This window comes from Balaenoptera musculus, chromosome 8 (assembly GCF_009873245.2).
Source record: "Balaenoptera musculus isolate JJ_BM4_2016_0621 chromosome 8, mBalMus1.pri.v3, whole genome shotgun sequence".
Classification (NCBI taxonomy): Eukaryota; Metazoa; Chordata; class Mammalia; order Artiodactyla; family Balaenopteridae; genus Balaenoptera; species Balaenoptera musculus.
Window position 1 is genome coordinate 104,350,602 of NC_045792.1, and position 19,653 is coordinate 104,370,254.

The 19,653-nt window shown below is 62.1% G+C and overlaps 2 protein-coding genes across 22 annotated transcripts in view; one reads left to right on the plus strand and one right to left on the minus strand.

Annotated features, from left to right (window-relative positions):
* Nucleotides 1–25: 25 nt before the first annotated feature.
* On the plus strand, nucleotides 26–14,603 carry RCE1 (Ras converting CAAX endopeptidase 1). 14 transcript variants are annotated; one of them, XM_036860876.1, is made up of 11 exons: nucleotides 26–332; nucleotides 482–584; nucleotides 679–762; nucleotides 1,035–1,113; nucleotides 1,646–1,813; nucleotides 1,940–2,011; nucleotides 2,226–2,343; nucleotides 12,506–12,579; nucleotides 12,696–13,129; nucleotides 13,288–13,860; nucleotides 14,298–14,603. In XM_036860876.1, the coding sequence occupies exons 1-11, from the start codon at nucleotides 148–150 to the stop codon at nucleotides 14,475–14,477; spliced, it is 2,070 nt and encodes a 689-aa protein (XP_036716771.1). In that variant the 5' UTR covers nucleotides 26–147; the 3' UTR covers nucleotides 14,478–14,603. The 14 variants fall into 14 exon arrangements, 12 of the variants coding, with proteins under 12 accessions (XP_036716771.1, XP_036716773.1, XP_036716775.1 ...); XM_036860878.1 differs by having other exon boundaries at nucleotides 14,201–14,302; XM_036860880.1 differs by lacking the exon at nucleotides 14,298–14,603 and adding an exon at nucleotides 14,075–14,189.
* PC (pyruvate carboxylase) overlaps nucleotides 5,162–19,653 on the minus strand; it is a 104,322-nt gene continuing 89,830 nt past the window's right edge. For 7 of the 8 annotated variants that reach the window (XM_036860868.1, XM_036860869.1, XM_036860872.1 and 4 more), the window contains 12 exons: nucleotides 19,336–19,518; nucleotides 9,966–10,110; nucleotides 9,506–9,595; nucleotides 9,194–9,415; nucleotides 8,527–8,683; nucleotides 7,714–7,954; nucleotides 7,355–7,604; nucleotides 6,885–7,129; nucleotides 6,620–6,799; nucleotides 6,293–6,541; nucleotides 5,878–6,018; nucleotides 5,169–5,799 (listed from right to left, as the gene is read on the minus strand). In XM_036860868.1, the coding sequence (XP_036716763.1) occupies nucleotides 5,551–5,799; nucleotides 5,878–6,018; nucleotides 6,293–6,541; nucleotides 6,620–6,799; nucleotides 6,885–7,129; nucleotides 7,355–7,604; nucleotides 7,714–7,954; nucleotides 8,527–8,683; nucleotides 9,194–9,415; nucleotides 9,506–9,595; nucleotides 9,966–10,110; nucleotides 19,336–19,518 (2,352 nt within the window). In that variant the 3' untranslated portion in view covers nucleotides 5,169–5,550. Of the gene's footprint in view, nucleotides 5,800–5,877; nucleotides 6,019–6,292; nucleotides 6,542–6,619; nucleotides 6,800–6,884; nucleotides 7,130–7,354; nucleotides 7,605–7,713; nucleotides 7,955–8,526; nucleotides 8,684–9,193; nucleotides 9,416–9,505; nucleotides 9,596–9,965; nucleotides 10,111–19,335; nucleotides 19,519–19,653 lie in introns of all 8 variants that reach the window. The other variant, XM_036860867.1, reaches the window with a different exon arrangement.

Consider the following 19,653-nt stretch of genomic DNA (forward strand, 5'->3'; position numbering starts at 1 on the left):
GCGCGCAGCTTCTGCTTCAGTGTCAGGGAGGAGTCGGGGGCGGGGCTGGAGCCCGCGCCGGCGGATGACGTCACCCACGCTTCCGGCCGGAGCGGGCCTGGCAGCGGCGGGACCGCGTCACTGGGGCGCGCCGCGGGTCCGGGCGCGATGGCGGCGCTGGGCGGGGATGGGCTTCGCCTGCTGTCGGTGTCGCGGCCGGAGCGGCAGCCCGAGTCGGCGGCTCTGGGCGGTCCAGGCCCCGGTTTGTGCTGCTGGGTGTCCGTGTTCTCTTGTCTCAGCCTCGCCTGCTCCTATGTGGGCAGCCTCTACGTCTGGAAGAGCGAGCTGCCCAGGTGCGGGGGCTGCGCGCGCGCGCACGCGCGCGGCCAGAACCCGCGCCTCCACGAGGCGGGGCTGTGGGCGGAGCTTGGGCGAACAGAGGGCGGGGCCGCGCTGTCAGGAGGTGGCTGTGGGCCCCTTGAACTTACTGCCTCCTTCATAGGGACCATCCTGCCGTCATCAAGCGGCGCTTCACCAGTGTCCTGGTAGTGTCAAGTCTCTCGCCCCTCTGCGTGCTACTCTGGAGGGAACTTACAGGCATCCAGGTGCGAAGGAGGCGGGGCAGAGGGCAGCGGGCGAGAAGTGTCAGGGCTCATTGGGGGAGGAAGCAAGACTGATGCCCCCTTTCCTGTGGCTCAGCCAGGCACATCCCTGCTCACCCTGATGGGATTCAGGCTGGAGGGCATTTTTCCAGCAGCGCTGCTGCCCCTGCTGCTGACCATGGTGAGTGCTGTTGCTTTATTTTTCCTTCTCTGCTCTGTGTTATTAGCGTGACGCTTCTTTCCGTGGCCTTTTTTTTCTAATCCTGATTGTATCCAGCTTTTGACTAATGGGAGACAAGAATTGTGAGATGGCTCAGGGCCCTCGGGTATGCATCTATGGGAAATCCTGGCAGAGAACAGGAAGCTTGAAGTCTCATGAAGCCATGTTTGGGCAAGGGCAGTGGATTATGGTTTGAACCTTTCCTTTGATCGCTCCTGTTTTTCTGCCCCCAGATCCTTTTCCTGGGCCCACTGATGCAGCTCTCTATGGATTGCTCCTGTGACCTGGCAGATGGGTTGAAGGTTGTCCTAGGTGAGTCCTCAGGGTCAAGGAAAAAAGTAGGCACAGGCAGTCCAGGACAATGAGGTAAGGGGATCAGTGCGCTTATGGTGGGTCCTGGACATGAGACATGAGATGTTCTGTTTCCTCATCAGTAAAGTGGAAGCACATATCCGGTGGTCTCTAAGAGTTAGTTCCTGATGTCCAGTGAGGCCCGTAGGGACCCCAGGCAGTACTTGTTGTGGACAAGAAAGCATTGTCCGTTACTTCCCTCAACCTTTGGTTTCCCAAACTAGAGCTGGTTTTGGGCAAGTTTTGATGTTTCCAGAGTTTACAATCAGGACACCTTGCCTCGGCTACTAATGCCTTCCCTTTCGGTCCCCTTGAGACACTGTTGTATACTAGGTCCGATAAAGAAAATTTGACCCTTTCCTGTTCTCACAAGTATTTATGCCTAACTTGAGTTTGGCCAGGGGGAGGTTTTGGCAGAGGGGCCCTTGGGGCCTCTAGGGTCATTTTGTTCAATAGCTAGTCACTCATTGCTTGTCCTGAATCCCCTCCCTAGCCCCTCGCTCCTGGGCCCGCTGCCTCACGGACATGCGCTGGCTGCGGAACCAAGTGATCGCCCCCCTGACAGAGGAGCTGGTGTTCCGGGCCTGCATGCTGCCCATGTTAGCACCGTGCACAGGCCTGGGCCCTGCTGTGTTCACCTGCCCACTCTTCTTTGGAGTTGGTGAGTTTGTCCAACCTGGTCCTGCTGAGATCTTCCTGGCATGGGAACCAAGAATGGGGTTTGGGGCAAGGGCAGGGCCTATAGGGCAGGCTGGGAGGAATGTGACGTGGTTCTCATCTTCCTCAGCCCATTTTCACCACATTTTTGAGCAGCTTCGTTTCCGCCAGAGCAGTGTGGGGAGCATCTTCTTGTCTGCAGGTGAGTCCTAGAGAGCTTGCCTGGGGCAGTCCTGGGTTGGGTGTGTGAGGGTGTCCCTGATAAGTCACTCTGGAGGAAGAATGGGGAACAGAGGGCTATAGTATTGGAGGGGCCGCTGACCATGGGAGTTGGGGTGTAGAGAACAGCCTAGGTACTGGGGCAGGCAGCCACTGCCCCCAGGGGAAGGGGATGTCTCTGGCTGATGGGTGTGCAGTGCTGGGGCAGGAAGGGCATGCAGGTGTGGTCACTCGAGGCCTCCCCGTCTCCAGCGTTCCAGTTCTCCTACACAGCTGTCTTCGGTGCCTACACTGCTTTCCTCTTCATTCGCACAGGTTGGTCCTCAGTCTCTCGGGTCCCCTGGGGCTCAAGGGCCCACAGGAGTGGGTGGGAGAATGGGAATCTGTGTTTGTTCTAGGAGCGACAAGTTTCTTCTACCGCAGTCCTTGAGACAGGCTGAGCCAGGGCCCTCGGCCTGGTGTGGTTTGAGAGCTGGCAGGAAGCAGAGGCTGTGGTGTGTGGGTGGATGGGTGGGTGATCTCCTGTTTCAGGGGATGAGGGTCTTAGCCCTGGAAGGGCCCGGGGAGGTGGTGGGGCTGCTCCATGAGCTACTCTGTCTCCCCTCCCCAGGACACCTGATTGGGCCGGTTCTCTGCCACTCCTTCTGCAATTACATGGGCTTTCCTGCCGTATGTGCAGCCCTGGAGCATCCGCAGAGGTGGCCCCTGCTGGCAGGCTATGCCCTGGGTGTGGGACTCTTCCTGCTTCTGCTCCAGCCCCTCACGGACCCTAAGCTCTACGGCAGCCTTCCCCTTTGTGTGCTTTTGGAGCGGGCAGGGGACTCAGAGGCTCCCTTGTGCTCCTGACCCACGCTCCTGTACACACTCCTATGAACTCTCATGGGCTTCCCAGCCCCTCCCCATCAAGGGGTACTGCAGGGGAGGAGCTGGCTGGGGTCCCCGAGAACTCAGGAATTTTTGTAGGGGATTGAAGCCAGAGCTAGTTGAATCCCAGGGACCAAGAGAAAGGAGTAGATATCCAAAGGATGTGGCCCCTCTTGAAAGGGGGTTGAGGAGCAGCCGGGAGTGAGGGGACAAGGGGCAGGTCCCAGGAGCCGTGCACTCCCTTCCTCACTTTGGACTGTTGCTTCTCTGAGCTGCTCTGTCCCCCCTGCCTCTGAAAAGCTGCTCGGGGGTGGAATTTACAAAAACCCTCCCCCCACCTTCCCAGGGTTTTCTCATTGTCTTTTTGCATCAGGACTTTGTATTGGGATATTAAAGAGATTTAACTTGGGTAACATGGCCTTGGACCTTTGGGAATTAGTCTCTTTGGGGTTTTGGGAATATGCCCCCCACCTGGTCCTGGCTACCTTGAACACTAACCTCTAGGCAGGTAAGCCTGGTAGGCATAGTTCCCTGAAGTACCAGACAGGATAGGAGCCCGTGGTTGCCCTGGGTCTGCAGCTTTCTCCTTCCTGAGCAAGGCCCCAAGTCCTAGCACAGGTGGGCCTGGGACTAGGTACCAGGTGTGGGCCCAGCTCATTCTGGGGCCTGTGCCTATCTACCAGGATCAGAGTAGAACCCAGGGCCTTGACCCCAGTGACGGAGCCTCCAGCCTCTGAGAGGGTGGGGGAGTCCACTGTGGGCCTTCCACCAGGACCTCCCCGAAGTCTACCAGCTTCACATTACACAAGAGGAAATAAGTCGAAACTGGAAGCTCAGTCACCTGGGAGGCTTTTTTGGCTCTCTCCACTTCAGACCTCTGCCACCGTGCCAGTTGTTTGGTCCCTGGAGGAACCCAGAACAAAGGTCCAGCGAGCATAAGCAACCCTGCCAAGCAACACTAACTCAGGGTTCTTTCTAGAACTTGGTAGTATTTTACCTGCTCTTCCTCGTGTTTTTGGAATGGTTCTTATAGTCTCATTCCGCTGCCCCTAGGACACCCCCCCCCGCTTTTTTTTTTAAACATTCTTAATGTTATCCCTTTAGGTCCCATTCCAGACTCAAGGAGGTTGTCCCAAGTCCCCTCCCCTGAGGCTGGTGGTCAAAGGAAAGGAAACCGATGTGCAGTCACTCCCCACAGCTCCCCCAGGTTGGCTGTGACTAAAGTGTATCTGGATCTAAAAGGGCATTGTGACAGTCACATACCTACCTCGCTGGAGAGCTTTCCTCTCCCCCAGCCTGTGTAGCAGCTGTCAGGGAAGCCAAGGAATTGAGCACAGGCTGGTTTTAGAGGGTACATTTGGGATCTGGGAGTCCAGAGAGGAGGTGGCCCAGGACCATACCAAAGGTTAGGTGTAGTACGCTGAGAGCACTAGGCTGGCAGGGTGCTGGGATGTACTTCCTGCCTGGTCCCCTGAGGGTCAGGGGGTCTGGGCTCTGTCCCTCCTCTGCCTTATGCTCCTGCTCAGGAACTGCCCAGGGCCCCCCCTGCCTTTCTCTTTACTCACCATCCTTACCTCCCCTGTGCAGTGGGCAGCAGTGCAGTGACACGGGCAGGGTTGCTGTCCCACCCCACAGGTGAGGGAACTGCAGGGCAGAATTAGGATTCTCCCGAGGGCTGTTTGAGGGGCAGGGGGTCGGGCAGGATTAGATCCTGGGACTCAGTCCAGTGCTCCTAACCTCCCACCAAAATCCACACCCAGAGGTTCCCACACCCAAGGGTCTCATCTGCCTCTAGAAAGTGGTGTCTGTTTGCATCTAGTTCTGAATAGGGTGGTGGGTTGGTCCCAGCTTAGAAAATAAAGCAGTGTAGTTGAGAAGCAAGTTCACCAGCAGCCTGGGTTTGAACTCTCTCTGCCTCTTAACTAGCTGTCGGGTCCTGGACAAGTTATTTAACCTGCCTATGACTCCATTTCTGTGTCTATAAAATGGGTGAAAGTGTTAATAGGTGTTGAGTTAATAGGTGTTAAGTGCTTGGAACAACCCCTTCCCCAGCCCAAGCTCTCAGTGACAACTAGCTAATCCTGTTTGGGGTGTGTATACAATAGGCACTTAGTAGTGACTTAAAACCAGGGCCACTGTTGTCATCCTCACTACCCTCCTAGGAGGAAGATACACTTGACCGACCCCCTGCCCATGGGGGAGTCCAAGAGGCAGCCCTGCCCGTCTGCTGTGTGGCACTAGGGTGGGGTGGGCTGCACAGGACCCAGAATGGAGGGAAGGGGAAAGCCAGTTTTATTGAGCGAAGTTCTCAGACCTGGGACTTAGGTTTCCCCTGCAGGAGGCAGGGCCCCTAAGTCTGCTCCCCTGGGTCCCAGGCCTGCCTGCACCCCCACCTGTAGTCTCCAGCAAGTAGGGGACCCTTGTTTGGCAAGGGATGAGTATGTGAGCGACTGTCCACCGGCAGGGAAAGGACAGAGGGCAGGAGGAAAGGCATGGGCCACCACAGGCAGTGTCTCTCCTGCCACAAACAGCTGAGGACAGGAGCTCCAGGGCCCGGCCTTCCTGCCCTCGGGCACTGGCTGGCCTGGGCCCGCCCTGGCAGCGCAGCATCTTGAAGGCTTTGGGTGGGGATGGCCAGGCTGCCAGTCCGGGGCAAGATCACTCAATCTCCAGGATGAGGTCGTCACCCTCCAGTGTCATGTCTGTAGTCACGTGGACCTTGCGGACAGTGCCCTCCATGGGCGAAGTCACTACAGTCTCCATCTTCATGGCACTGAGCACACACAGAGGCTGGCCCTTGGTCACCTTGGCCCCTGCTGCCACCTTGATGTCTATCACCTTCCCAGGCATGGGTGCCCCAATCTGGCCCTTCACGTCCTTCAGGGCCTTGGGGTGGAAGTGCATCTCCTGCAGACAGGGGAGAGGACGTGAGACACCAGGCCCTGGCCATCCCCACCGCCTGGCTGGCCCTGGGGGGTGCTGTACCTTCATGGCCTGAGTATCCTTGACCAGAATGGATCGCAGCTGTCCATTGAGCTCGAAGAAGACCTGCCTCTGGCCGGCCCGGTTCAGGTCACTTATGGCCAGGGCTTTGATGTGCAGCGTCTTGCCTCGCTCCAGCTCCACCTGCAGGGAGGGTGTGGAAGCTCAGAGCTGGGGTGGGGGCAGGTGGGGGGAGGGCAGCCTCCTGACCCAATCCCAGGCAAGTCCCCCCTCCCTGGGTCTCAGCTCCTCACTTGTAAAGGCCTCGCTCCCTGGTCTCTTAGGGGTACTTTGTGAACCCACAGCTCACGAGGCCGGGTGACGGCCAAGCCAAAGCCTGGCACTCTAGATGTGCTGGGGTCCTTAGGGATAGCAGGAGTCCTGCGGTGGAGTGCAGATGGGTGCCAGAGCTACTGACCTCAAACTCCTCTGCAATTTTGGGTCCCTGCAGGAAGAGGCGGGTATTGAGGCTGTCCAGGGGGCCAAAGGTGGCAGTGAAGTCCTTGAAGTGGGCAAAGACGTCGGGGTACATGGCCGCTGAGAGTACATCCTCCGGGGTCACCTCCTCCCCATGCCGTTCTATCAGCTCCTTCTCCAGCGCCTGCAGATCCAGGGGAGGGAGGGAGGCTCCGGGCCGTCCCTCCACCCTTGGCAGGTCCTTTAGCACCTGGGGTGCAAAGCAGAGGGTCAGGCCTGATGGCTGGACTCCCCTCCGCCCCACCAGGTTGTGCTGGGCCTTCCTTACCTTGGAGCGAAGGGGCTCAGGGAACCCCCCGTGGGGGATGCCAATGTACCCCTGCAGGAACTCCACCACTGAGCGGGGGAAGGACAGCTCTTCTGCCTGAGCTTCGGCCTCTGCCCGGCTCAGCCCATTCTGCACCATAAACTGGGCCAGGTCCCCCACGATCTTGGAGGAGGGGGTTACCTGAGGAGAGGGGACCCCTGGGTTAGGGTGCCAGGCACCGTATAGAGGCCCAGAGGCAGGCGTAAGAGCACTGGGCCTGGCTCACCTTGATGAGGTCGCCCAGCATCTGGTTGGCCTCCACATAGGCCTTCTTGACCTCCTTGAACTTGGAGCCGAGCCCCATGCTGTATGCTTGGAAGTGCAGGTTGGTGTACTGGCCCCCTGGGATCTCGTTCTCATACACATCAGAGTTGCCAGACTTCATGGTGGCTGTGCAGTCAAAGGCCGCATACAGTCCCCGGGCCCCCTCCCAGTACTCACTGTAGTCAAACACACGGTCCAGGGGCACCCCTGCAGGGAGGCCAGAGGCAGAGAGGGCTTGGAAATGTGCTGAGCTTCCAGATGCTCCTGCCAGGACCCCAGGGCTAGGTCAGGCCACATCGCAGACGTGGCTGATAGAAGGCAAGACCAGGCCAGGCCAGAGCATCTGGATTCTAGGATACGCCCAGCTCTGCTGGGCCTGGTGAGGACTGCAGCTCTGAGAGGGGAGTGGCCTTGGGCTGCTGCTGTTCCTACCTGTGTCCAGGGGAGTCCCTCGGGTACAGGCCACCAGGGCCCCCATGCTGGGCTGTGAAGTCATTCCAGACATGGAGTCAGCTGCCACGTCTACCACGTCAGCGCCAGCATGGGCACAGGCCAGCATGGCTGCTACGCCCGCCCCTGATGTGTCGTGGGTGTGGATGTGCAGTGGGAGGTCAGGGAAGCGGTCTCGGAGGGAGGTGACCAGCATGGTGCAGGCCATTGGCTTCAGCAGCCCTGCCATGTCCTAAGGGAAGAGAGGAGGAGAAAGAGAAAGACGGTGAGGAGGGGGCGTGACATGGGGGGGATGAGGGACATGGTGGGGAGACTCCTGGGGGTGGGCTGGGCCCAGGCACCTTGATGCACAGGATGTGGGTGCCAGCTCGCACCAGCTCTTCAGCCAAACCCATGTAGTACTGCAGCGAGTATTTGGTACGGCTGGGGTCGGCCACGTCACCCGTGTAGGAGATGGCGGCCTCCACCACACCACCGGCACTGCCCGCCGCCTCCATGCCCAGCAGCAGGTTGGGCAGGTAGTTGAGGGAGTCAAAGACCCGGAAGACATCCATGCCATTCTCCTTGGCCACCTCACAGAACCTGAGTGGGTAGGAGAGCTCAGGGGTTAGCGCCATCCTACTCCTGCAGCACATCCTTTTCTGCCTCCCGGCCCACTTGCAGCCCCTGGGGAATAAGATCTGAGGGTCGGGTCTGGCAGGGGGCGTGGCACCCACAGAGCCAGGGGGCACCACAGTATGTCCATAGCGTGGACAAGGCCTCTCCAGGGCAACCTGGGCTGGGCAGGGTCGCCCCAGCAGCACCCGGCAAGGAGTGGAGCTGTCCTGTGCTAGTCGCATGCAGTGCAGCTCAGTCTGCCCAAGTTCGAAGAATCTGCTGGGGATCCTGCTTTGCAAAGGAATGGCAGGCTGAGGGAGACAGGCCTGAGTTTCAGCCCCAGCTCTACACCATGTGGCCTGGGACAAGTCACCTGCCCTCCTGGGGCCTCCACTGGAAGCCCTCCCAGTTCTGACTGTAACTTGCAGCCCTTGCTGGGTACAGCTACCGAGAGACTTGGTTTCAAGCCCGCTGTGGGGAGCGCAGGCCATTGCATTGTGGCCTGGCACCTGCTGGGCCACATCGTGCAGTGTCTGCCCACCCCACCCCAGGCTCACTTGAAAACCACATTGTCGGGGTAGTTGGTGTAGCCCACGGCATTGGCCCCCCGCAGCAGCATCTGGAACGGGATATTGGGGACGAGCTCCCGGAGCTCCTGCAGCCGCCGCCAAGGGCACTCGTACAGGAAGCGCATCGCAACATCAAATGTGGCTCCTGCACAGGGACCAAGAGGCCCAGGTCAACCCCGAAACGTCCTGGGGACCCCACCATGCCCTGCAGCTCTGCAGCCTGAGCCTCTGGCCCTAACACCAGGCCCTGCTCATCTTCAGCATCCCTCGCATCCCAGCCACGATCCCTGCAGACTTTTTCCTTTGCTGATCTCTTGGGACAGCTCAGGTTTACTGTGTCCTCTCTGCATCCACTTTCACAGCCCTCACCCCATATTCTCTGTGCTATAATTAACAGGCGGGCATCTCCTCTCTGACCCTGAGCTGCCTGGGTCTCAGCTCTGCGATCTCATGCCCAGCACCAGGACTGGCTAGAATGGGCACCAGTCACTGTTTGCTAAACACATGAATGCTGTGCCTTGTTCAGTTCTCACTCGTTCCCAGTGTTAACATCTCTAGCTATTCCTGGAGAACCCGAGTGGCCTGCCTGTACTGTGGATACCACATTCCTTCCATGCACTGTCCCACATCCCATCCCATTCCTCCTCCAGCCTACCTCCCCAGTTCTCTATGCTGAAGAGTTTGCTGAAGTTGTGGGCAACATAGGGGGAGATCTTTTTGAGATCGTGGGTTCGCACACGCGTGGCCAGCAGTGACTGGTGGGCGTCCCTGAAGGTCGTGTCCATCAGCAGCAGCCCCTGGTGGTTCCTCACTGCTCGAGCAAAGCCCTCGGGACCCTCCCGCAGCAGGATGTCTCTGAAACCAGCTGGGGGCAGGCCTAGGGCAGACTGGGGCGTTAGCACCCATCCTGCAGGGGGCAGCCTCCTCTTTGTCTCCCCTACGAGGTGGCAGAATGAATCTCACCTACCTATCGGCACCACAGGGACAATAGGGTCCGTGGGGCTGGGGCTGGCCTTGACGGGGATCGGGGTGGTTGGGCCGTTCACCATGACATGTCCTGGGGAGAGAGTGGGCAGTGGGTCAGGGCAGGCTGGGCAGAGCCTGAGTTGAGGGCAGAGTGAGAGTCGCTGGGCTCAGGGATGGGGGGATTCCTCCAGGATCCCTGGTCTTCCAGCTGGCCCCTGTCCTCTCCAAAGCCAGGGCCTCCTGGGTCCAGGCAGTGGGGACCTAGTGACGGCCACATGGATGGGAAAGGGGGCCTCTAAGATCAGGAGCAAGGGAGGTGGGCGGGGTGGGAGGGTGAAGCAAAGGAAGAAGGTGCAGGACCAGACCAAGGACAGAGGCAGGGGCTGCTAGGAAGCTCTCTGGGCAGGGGGCCAGAAGCAAGGCATTTGGGAGGGGATAGAAGGGCAGTCTCGGGGCCGGACCAAGGTAGTGCAGCAGCTTCTGGGCCCGGTTCTGTGCAGGCCGCAGCTGGAATAGCTCCGGGTTCTCATCGATGAACTGGGTGTCCACGGTGCCTGCCAGGAACTGCTGGTTGTTGAGCACATTCTGCAGGAAGGGGATGTTGGTCTGCAGGACAGAGGCGGGTGGGAGGGTGTCACCGTGCAGCACAGACAGGGACAGGAGAGGCTAAAAGTGCCACCCTAGGCTAGCACAGCTGCCCAAGTTTCCCAGGGCACCATGCTGAGGTTCAAGGCTCCCTGTGGAGTGGCGTCTCCCCATCTCCTCACCAGCCCCACCCCCGTTCTGGCAGAGTCCCCTAAGCCGTGAGGGGTCTGAGCCCGTCCTGCCCTCCTTGCTTGCCCTGGAGCATGTGCTGAGCCCCACCTCCTCCTTCCTCAGGGATCTGGAAATAAGCACCTCCTCCCATCCCACAGCCTAGAAGATGGATTCGGCCTTCCCCACAGCGGTGCGGCATAAAGCAGCCCCCTTCTGGCCCTGCTAGCTGCACCTCTTCAAAGAGGCTCCTGCCTCCAGCACCCTCCCCGCCACACACAGCACACGGCCATGCCCTGATAGTCTCCCTATGGCCTCTCCTTCCAGTTAAGGGTGCACCTTCCCAGCCTTCTCCTGCTAACAGCTCCCACCGGGATGTTCTCTCCCTGGGCTTCCAAGACATCTTGCTCCCCTCCTTCTCCTCCCTGGTCCCCACTGGGGGCTCCTCCCACCCCTGCAGGATGGAGTTCTCAGGGCTGTCACTGGGCCTCTTCCCACACAGCACACTCTCTCTGGGTGGCCTTGTCCTGGGCCTCCAGCTCCAGACACAAAGTGGAAATGCCTCCTGGGCACCTGTCCTTGTGTGTCCCTCACACAAGCTCATCAGGTCCAAAATCAGCTTCTCTTACCCAGTCCTCTGCCTTCTGCTGGGTGTCTCACCATCTACCCAGTTACCAAAACCTCTGCTAAAATCATCCTCACCCACCACTCCTGTGCCACTGGTCAAGCCAGACGACTCTACCACAGCCATCTCTAGACTCTGTGACCCCTGTCCTCAGGCCATGCCTTCTGCCGGGCTTCCTCATCATGGCCACCGCTAGCCACACCAATCTTGCCTTGTGCTCTCACACTTCCACACCTGCCTGGTAAGCTCTTCCTGGAAGTCTGAACTCAAAGACCTTCTTTGTCCTCATCCCCCACCCTCACGGTGGAGCTGGATGCTCCCTTTCTAGGACTCCATAGGATCAGCTGTTGGAAAGTTCCTCCCTCAGCCTCATCATCTTTTGCTTGTCTGTATTCCTCACATGCCCAGGAGCATGGGTGCTGTCTGAGGGACCGGTGCCCCTGTGCTTTGTGCACAAGGGCCCCCAGTTCTGCTCGTTAAACAGCTGGGTGACAGAATGACGCTAGGGCAGGGTAAAGTCCAACCTAGAGGCCACATGGGGGCCTGGGAGCCAGCGCTGTGAGAGATGCCCCATGACTGCAAGTGGAAGGGATTCCAGTGTACGTGTGCCTATGACCATATGGCTACAGCCTGGCTGTTACTTCAGAGAAGGCAGCTCCATGTGTCACCCATTCGTGATCTCTGTTGGCACCTTCAGTAGGGTCTCCAGGCCCAGCATGAGCTGCTGGGCCCTGTTGCTACTGTGAGAGATTCTACCTGTTCCCCCAGGACTCCTATCACCTGGAGGCCTGGAATGGGAAGGGTGCCTCCCCAGCCAGCATCCCACTGGCGGCCACTGCAGAGTGGGGCCCAGCCAACATTGCCTCGTGCCTGTCTGGTGTGACCAGTCTGCCTGTCTGCCCCTGAGACTAGTCAATGCTCCTCTTAAAGAGATGGGGACATTTCAACTGTGCCAAGGCATGGCATTTGAGATGAAGAAACCAGTTAAACCATCTAAAGAACCTAGAGCCACCTAGGGGTGGGAAGGATCCTAAGAGGCCTCCCCTGTCCCACCCTGCATGTCCCTTTTGTAGACCCCTCCCCCTTTGTAATTTTCGGAGGCTCTGTCATCCCAACTGTACTCCATGGGGATAGGAACCAGGCCCATCTGGTTCCTGATGTACCCCAGCTCCCTGCACAGAGTGGCACACGATGGATGCCAGTAAACACGTACGTTTAGAGTGAATGAAAACATTTCTGATGGGGAGAAGAGGAACAAGGGGCTATCTAAGGCCACTGAGCAAGAGTTGACCTGGGCTAGGATCCAGTGCCTTCATTTTACAAATGCAACAGCCGAGGCCGGGGGAGTGGCAACGGTAAGAATGGCTTCCAGCGGCCAGGTGGCTCAGCCCCTCACAGGCTGCTTCATTTCTTCTCTCAGCCCTATGAAGCACATAAAATTAATACTCTTTGGCCTAGATAAGAAAATTGTCTCAGTGGTTAAAAAACTTGCCCAAGGTTACCTGGTGCACGAGGCAGGATTAGAGTTCTGTTTCCCTGAGGGAAGGGAAAGGATCTGAGTAGCCTGAAGGCCAGGAAATACTTGGGGGAGGTAGTGACTTGCCTTGTTTCCCATCTGGGCAGCCAAGACAGAAGACCAGAGTGCCCGACCTGGTTCCCAGCCCTCAGCGCTCCCACCCAAGCCCCGGATCTCAGAGGTAGAAAGCAGGGAACTCACGCCCCCCCCACCCCGCCCACCACTAACACACACACCCCGGGAGCCCCTTCTCAGCTGAGCCGTCTAAGCCGAGCTCGTCCCGGGCCACTCTTCCAGGGAAATGGCCCGGTAGGGGCAGAAGCTGGACGGAGGGGCTGCCGGCACAGCCAGGACCACTGACGCACAGCTTCAAACAGCGTGCCACCGTCGGCCTGCTGGGAACCGCGCGCCGCAGACCAATTGGGCCGGAGGCGGAGACCGGTTGGCTCCGGAGCGCACCAGGCAGGGCGGGGAGCCCGGGAAGGAGGAGGGAGGGGCCGGCAGCGGGGGCGGAGCACGGCGCCAGACCCAAGGCCGAGCCCTCTCGGCCCCACCCCGCGGGAGCCCTGCCTGGGGGGCGGGGGGAGGGGGAGAGGGGGCATCGCCCCAAACCCTCCCCTCCCCCCGCAGGGCCCGTGCCTGTTGGGGACCCTCCACGTGACTTGGCGATGCAGAACGGTTATGACCTTCAGCGTGTGTCTGTGAATGCGAGGGTCCCAGCAACAGTGCGGGTTTGCACCAGGCCCTGCCTGTGGGTGTGGGGACGTGTGGGTGTGTGGGCATGTGTGGGTGTGTTCGGGAGGGTGCCCAGCGACATGTGACAAAGACTCTCGTCTCTGGGAGATGGTGAAGGGGCCCGCGAGCTGGCGCTTTGTCTGGCTGTCTGCAGAGTGACGGTTCGCGCAGCGGCAGCAGGCGCCAGTGCGGTGCAGGATGCAGGGGCGCCAGGGTGGCCGGGGGCGCGCGCGCCTGTGCCAGGGTGAGTGCACTGCGGCGGCGCCAGGGGGCTGCGCGGCGGGTCCGCGCCGGCCCGGGCCTCGGGCGTGACCAGGAGCCACCCGTGGGCCCTGCAGTGGCCGCGTATCCGGGTGACCTCGGGAGCCGGCCTGAGCCCCGGTGGATACCCGCGCGCCCCTCCACGTCCGCTCTCCACGTGCGTGTCCACGGTGCGCGTGCTCGTTGGCGTGCACCCCCCTGCCTGTCAGTGCTGCTACTGCCGCTACTGCCGCTGCTGCCGCCGCCGCCGCCGCCGCTGCCGCTGCCGCCGCCGCCGCGCCGCGGAAAAGGTGCCGGGAACCGAGTGAGCCGGGGCCGCGGGCCCGAGCGCCATGGGCCGGAAGGCGTGCGGAGGGCGGCTGGTCTTCCCCGGGCCTCACCCCCGCGGGAGAGCCGCCTGGAGTCAGCAGGGGCCGGCCGGGCCCACGGGGAGGCCGGCCCGCGCCCCCTGAGCTACGGACACCAGGTGAGGGGGCCGCGGGGGACAGACTGGGGGTTGGTCAGGGAGGGGCAAGGGGCCACGGGAGGGGTTGGGGAGGGGCATCTTAGCAGGCGGGGGAGGGGATGGCGCCGAAGGGATGCAGGAGGTTCCAGGGGACGCCAGGGAAAGGAAGTTCCGGGACCCTCCCTGCTCTCATGGCCACCTCCGCTTCCTGCCCCAAGCCTCTCCTTGTCCCCAGAGCCCGGACTCCCCCTAACTGCTTGGGAAATGTGACCTTTACTCTGGGGGCCCTGGCCCTGCAGGCTCCAGCTTTCTCTCAGCCTTGGGGGACCCCTTGGGCCTCTGACTCTGACCCCACCCCCAGGCCAGGCTCTCGAGGCTGGCCCATGAGACTGGGTCTTGGGGCAAGTGGGCACCTGTGCCAGACCCACCTGTGCCTGGGCTGTGACCCTTCCCTACAGGGCGCTCACCATGGCCCCGCCGCTACTGCTGCTGCTGCTGGCCAGTGGAGCGGCCGCCTGCCCACTGCCCTGCGTCTGCCAGAACCTGTCCGAGTCGCTCAGCACCCTCTGTGCCCACCGAGGCCTGCTGTTCGTGCCGCCCAACGTGGACCGGCGCACAGTGGAGCTGCGGCTGGCTGACAACTTCATCCAGGCCTTAGGGCCGCCAGACTTCCGCAACATGACGGGGCTGGTGGACCTGACGCTGTCCCGCAACGCCATCACCCGCATCGGGGCCCGCGCCTTCGGGGACCTGGAGAGCCTGCGCTCCCTGCACCTGGATGGCAACAGGCTGGTGGAGCTGGGCACCGGCAGCCTGCGGGGCCCCGTCAACCTGCAGCACCTCATCCTCAGCGGCAACCAGCTGGGCCGCATCGCGCCGGGGGCCTTCGACGACTTCCTGGACAGCCTGGAGGACCTGGACCTGTCCTACAACAACCTGCGGCAGGTGCCCTGGGCTGGCATCGGCGCCATGCCTGCCCTGCACACCCTCAACCTGGACCACAACCTCATCGACGCATTGCCCCCGGGCGCCTTTGCGCAACTCGGCCAGCTCTCCCGCCTTGACCTCACCTCCAACCGCCTGGCCACGCTGGCGCCCGACCCGCTCTTCTCCCGGGGGCGCAACGCCGAGGCCTCGCCTGCCCCGCTGGTGCTGAGCTTCAGTGGGAACCCCCTGCACTGCAATTGCGAACTGCTGTGGCTGCGGCGGCTCGCCCGGCCCGACGACCTGGAGACGTGCGCCTCCCCGCCTGGCCTGGCCGGCCGCTACTTCTGGGCGGTGCCCGAGGGCGAGTTCTCCTGTGAGCCGCCCCTCATTGCCCGCCACACGCAGCGCCTCTGGGTGCTGGAGGGCCAGCGGGCCACACTGCGGTGCCGGGCCCTCGGCGACCCTGCGCCCACCATGCACTGGGTCGGCCCTGACGACCGGCTGGTCGGCAACTCCTCCCGAGCCCGGGCTTTTCCCAACGGGACCCTGGAGATTGGGGTGACGGGTTCCGCGGACGCGGGGGGCTACACCTGCATTGCCACCAACCCTGCTGGCGAGGCCACAGCCCAGGTAGAACTACGGGTGCTGGCCTTACCCCACGGAGGGAACGGCAGTACCGAGGGGGCCCGCCCGGGGCCCTCGGACATCGCCGCCTCAGCCCGCACTGCTGCCGAGGGCGAGGGGACGCTGGAGTCTGAGCCAGCCGTGCAGGTGACGGAGGTGACCGCCACCTCGGGGCTAGTGAGCTGGGGGCCAGGGCGGCCGGCGGACCGTGTGTGGATGTTCCAAATCCAGTACAACAGCAGCGAGGACGAGACCCTCATGTACCGGTGAGGAGGCGCTTTGTAGTCCGTGGCCCCCAGCGTCACCCCCAGCAGCCCTCCTCTGAGCCCTGCTCCACCCCTCGGGGCTTGGCCACCTCTCCTGCTCCTTCTCTCTCCTCAGGGCTTCCACACACCCCTCCTCAGCTTCTGAGCTGCCTGGGCCGAGTGGGGGCTGCAGGGGGAGGGGAGGGGGAGGCCTCAGGTGTGGCAGAGCGGGTGAGGCCTTGGGTATTGGCATCTGTCTGCATTTAAGCTCGTGGGCTTGGCCCGCACACGCATGTTGTTTGTGCACCTGGCGTGTGATTCTCCACCGCCTCGAGGCCAGCCCTGGTGTCAACGTGCACACCTCTCTGGCCCCTGACAACCAGCTCCAGGGCCACACGCGCCTGTCTTGTTTTCTCTGCCTTCTTCAGTGAACACACAGGCCCGTGTGGTCCTGGGGAAGGGAGTGTTCAGAGCTGGGACCTGGGGGCGCGTGGTGAGGCTGGTGGGGGGTGGGCTGGGGCCTGGGCCCCCGTGCCTGCGCTCTGACCGCCCGCCCTTGCCCGCAGGATCGTCCCAGCCTCCAGCCACCACTTCCTGCTGAAACACCTGGTCCCGGGTGCCGACTATGACCTCTGTCTGCTGGCCCTGTCACCTGCCACTGGGCCTTCCGACCTCACAGCCACTAGGCTGCTGGGCTGTGCCCACTTTTCCACGCTGCCAGCCACGCCCCTGTGCCACGCCCTGCAGGCCCACGTGCTGGGCGGGACCCTGACCGTGGCTGTCGGGGGGGTGCTGGTGGCTGCCTTACTGGTCTTCACTGTGGCCTTGCTGGTTCGGGGCCGGGGGGCCGGGAATGGCCGCCTCCCCCTCAAGCTCAGCCACGTCCAATCCCAGACCAACGGGGGCCCCAGCCCCACACCCAAGACGCACCCACCACGGAGCCCCCCGCCTCGCCCCCAGCGCAGCTGCTCCCTGGACCTGGGAGACACAGGCGGGTGCTACGGGTACGCCAGGCGCCTCGGAGGGGCCTGGGCCCGACGGAGCCACTCTGTGCACGGGGGGCTGCTCGGGGCCGGGTGCCGGGGCATGGGGGGCAGTGCCGAGCGGCTGGAAGAGAGTGTGGTGTGATGGCAAGGGAGCCAGCCTGGGGTGGGCAGCAGAGGGTGTGGGGTGGGCAGCCTCCTGGCCCGGTGGGTCAGCACTGCCTGAGAGTCCCTCCTGGCTTTACCCTGGGTCCCTTGGGCAGGACAGGGGGCCCTCTCCCTGGTTCTGGCCTCCAGTCGGGCAGAACGGGACAGGTCCCTGTGACAGGTGCTCACAGCCTCCGAGGCAGGGGCTGCAGCCACCAAGTGCAAGTCTTGTTTTTCTTTATAATAAAATTACTGGGGTCACCTCAGTGCTAGTCTCTGGTCTCGCCCTGCTAGGTTCCCTGAAAAGAGAGGGGGGACTCCGGGCCAGTGGAGGCACAAACAAGACGGGGTCAGCGCTGGGGCTACCAGCCCCGTGGAGGCCCAGCCAGCCTGGGGTGCCCTCGGACCCTGGAGTGCTGTGGGGCCCAGCGCCTCTGTGCTCTGTGCCCACATCTGAGCGCAGGGAACGCCCCTTCCTGACAGCACATGGGCAGGATGTCTCGCCCTTACCTGGCACGGGCGTTACAGTGCACAGAGCAGCAAAGGGAGCAGGTGGGAGGCGGTGCAGCCCTTCTGGGCAAAGGGACCTGGGCTGGTAACGTTCTTCTTAGCAACTCAATACGGAAGTCCCCGTTGGCTCCCGTGGGTGACAACCTTATTCACCATCGGCCAGGGCACCTTCTGGATGTATAAAATGTCATCCCAAAGGGATTGGAAAGGGACTTGGAATCCCATTGCCCTGCTCAGTCTGGGACCCCCCTAGAAGGTTCCTGTCAGGGATGCAGGCCCTGAGCAAGATCTTGGTTCTCAGCTGCTCCACTGACGCCCCTCGTGGCTTTGCTCTTGCTGGACACCCAGGGGCAAACACCAAGGGGGACCACGCCCACATGGCCACTGCTCTAGTCCCCACCTCAAGGAGCCACAGTCACGGGGCAGCCTGCCCTGCCCTGCCTCCGCCAGGCCCAGGTCCCTGCCAGCCTCTGGCCCAGACAGGCCTCCTCCAGCCTTCAAACAACCACTGCTCCTGGGCATCAGCTGGGAGGAATCAGTGCTCCAAACACACTTCCGGGCACGTGTGGCGTGGCCCGTGCACCCAGTGCTTCGAGGACATGCAGGTGCCCCGGTCCCGGTGCGGAGGGTGGGCGTGGCACCCCAGGCCCGCGGTGCTGCACCTGTGCTGAGGGGTGTGTGGCCCTTGCTGCCTAAGGGGGCCCACTGTGGCCCTGATGGCGGCCCAGTGAGAGTTGGTGCGATAAGGTGCGTGCGTACACACGTGGCAGGCCGAGCTCACACACTTGTATGTGTGCATGGCATCGACACACACGTGTGCCTGCCCGCCCAGCCCCAGAACACATACCTGGATGTGGCCCAAGAGATCCTGGTTTAAATAAAATGAAACAAGGTCTTCAACAGAGAAGAGCAGGACAGCGTGAGCCCTGCCAGGGGCCGCGGAGAGAGGGTGGAGAAGGCACGGGGTGGGGGTGGGGGGGAAGGGTAGGTGGCCTGCAGGGCTGCGGCGCAGGGTGGGCAGGGCCAGTGGCCTGGCCCAGGTGCACATTTGGGCAGGACGCTGGTGCCCCAACCTGCCGTCGGCCTCCCACCTTCCTCGGCCCCTTCACGGCCCCCATGGCCCTGGTCTCCCTTCTCCTTCCAGCTCTAAGGCAGTGGGTGCTCAGGAGCCCTCCAGCCCGTAGGACAGGCGGAGGGTCCTATGGCCCAGGGGCACAACCACGGGGGGGCCAGCCGGGGTCACCAACAGGACAACACAGTAACAGAAGCAGGCAGGCGAGGGGTGGGGTGGCCAGGCCCCCTGCACACTGGCCACCCCCCACCGGAAGCAGCCCCGGGACACCGCGGTGGGAGACCAAGACCCCGCAGCGAGAAGCGGGTGGAGCACACGACGTCACGACGCGTCTCTGCCACGTGTGCAGGAAATGGCCCCCCGAACGGGAGCCCTGAGGCTCCTCACGAAAGTGCAGAGGCCCCGAAGCACGGACCCCGGGAGGTGGGCCGAGCCCCACAGGCTCCTCCCTCCCACGTGCTTTTTCAAAAGGCTTCTGCACCCTCGGAGCACCTGCCAGACACCGTGGAGCATGTCAGCAGGTGAGGGGAATGACGTGGGGCTGAGAGAGGACAGCGCTGCCCACGTGCCCCAGACCCAGCGCTGAGCCCGGACGCAGCAGGGCTGGAGCAGCCGAGAAGGAGAGGGTGGTGCGGAGGGGCCGCCAGCCATCCAGCTCCCCATGTGCAGTGGGCAGGGGACGGTGTCCTCAGCACGGGGAGAGCATCCCCTGGGACTCTCAGATGGAGGAGGAGTGGGTCTGCCAGGCCACCACCCTCCACAGGGGGCTGGGCAGCGTGATCCCCGAGGGGCAGAGCCCCGTCCTCTGCCCCTCCTGCCTTGCAGAGTGTCTGACGGCAGCGTCTGCCCAGGGAGTGCCCACAGCTACTCGAGCAGCGCTGGCCTCAGGGACAAGACAGTATGTGGCTGTGATTCCATCTCCAGCTATACACAAGTGACAGGGCCTGACCGAGAGGCCAATGGGCATCTCGGGCCTGCAGACGCTCACCTTCACGCCTCGGACTCTGAACTCGGCAAGGGCCCTGCTCATCTTCGTGGCGGCCGTGGGGTGGTCCTTGCCGTGGGCGATGACTTTGACCAGCAGGGAGTCGTAGTGGGGGGAGATGACGGCGCCTTGGAAGGCAGACGCGTTGTCCAGGCGGATGCCCATGCCCTCCCCGCTCCGGAACACCTGCGGGAGAGGCCAGCGTGGGCCGGCAGGGCGCTGAAGGCCGTGCACAGGTGAACCCCAACTCTGGCTTGTGAAGTTCTTACTTTCTGCCAGCAAACCCAGGGGCACCCCACCGTGTGGAGGAAGGGCCACAGT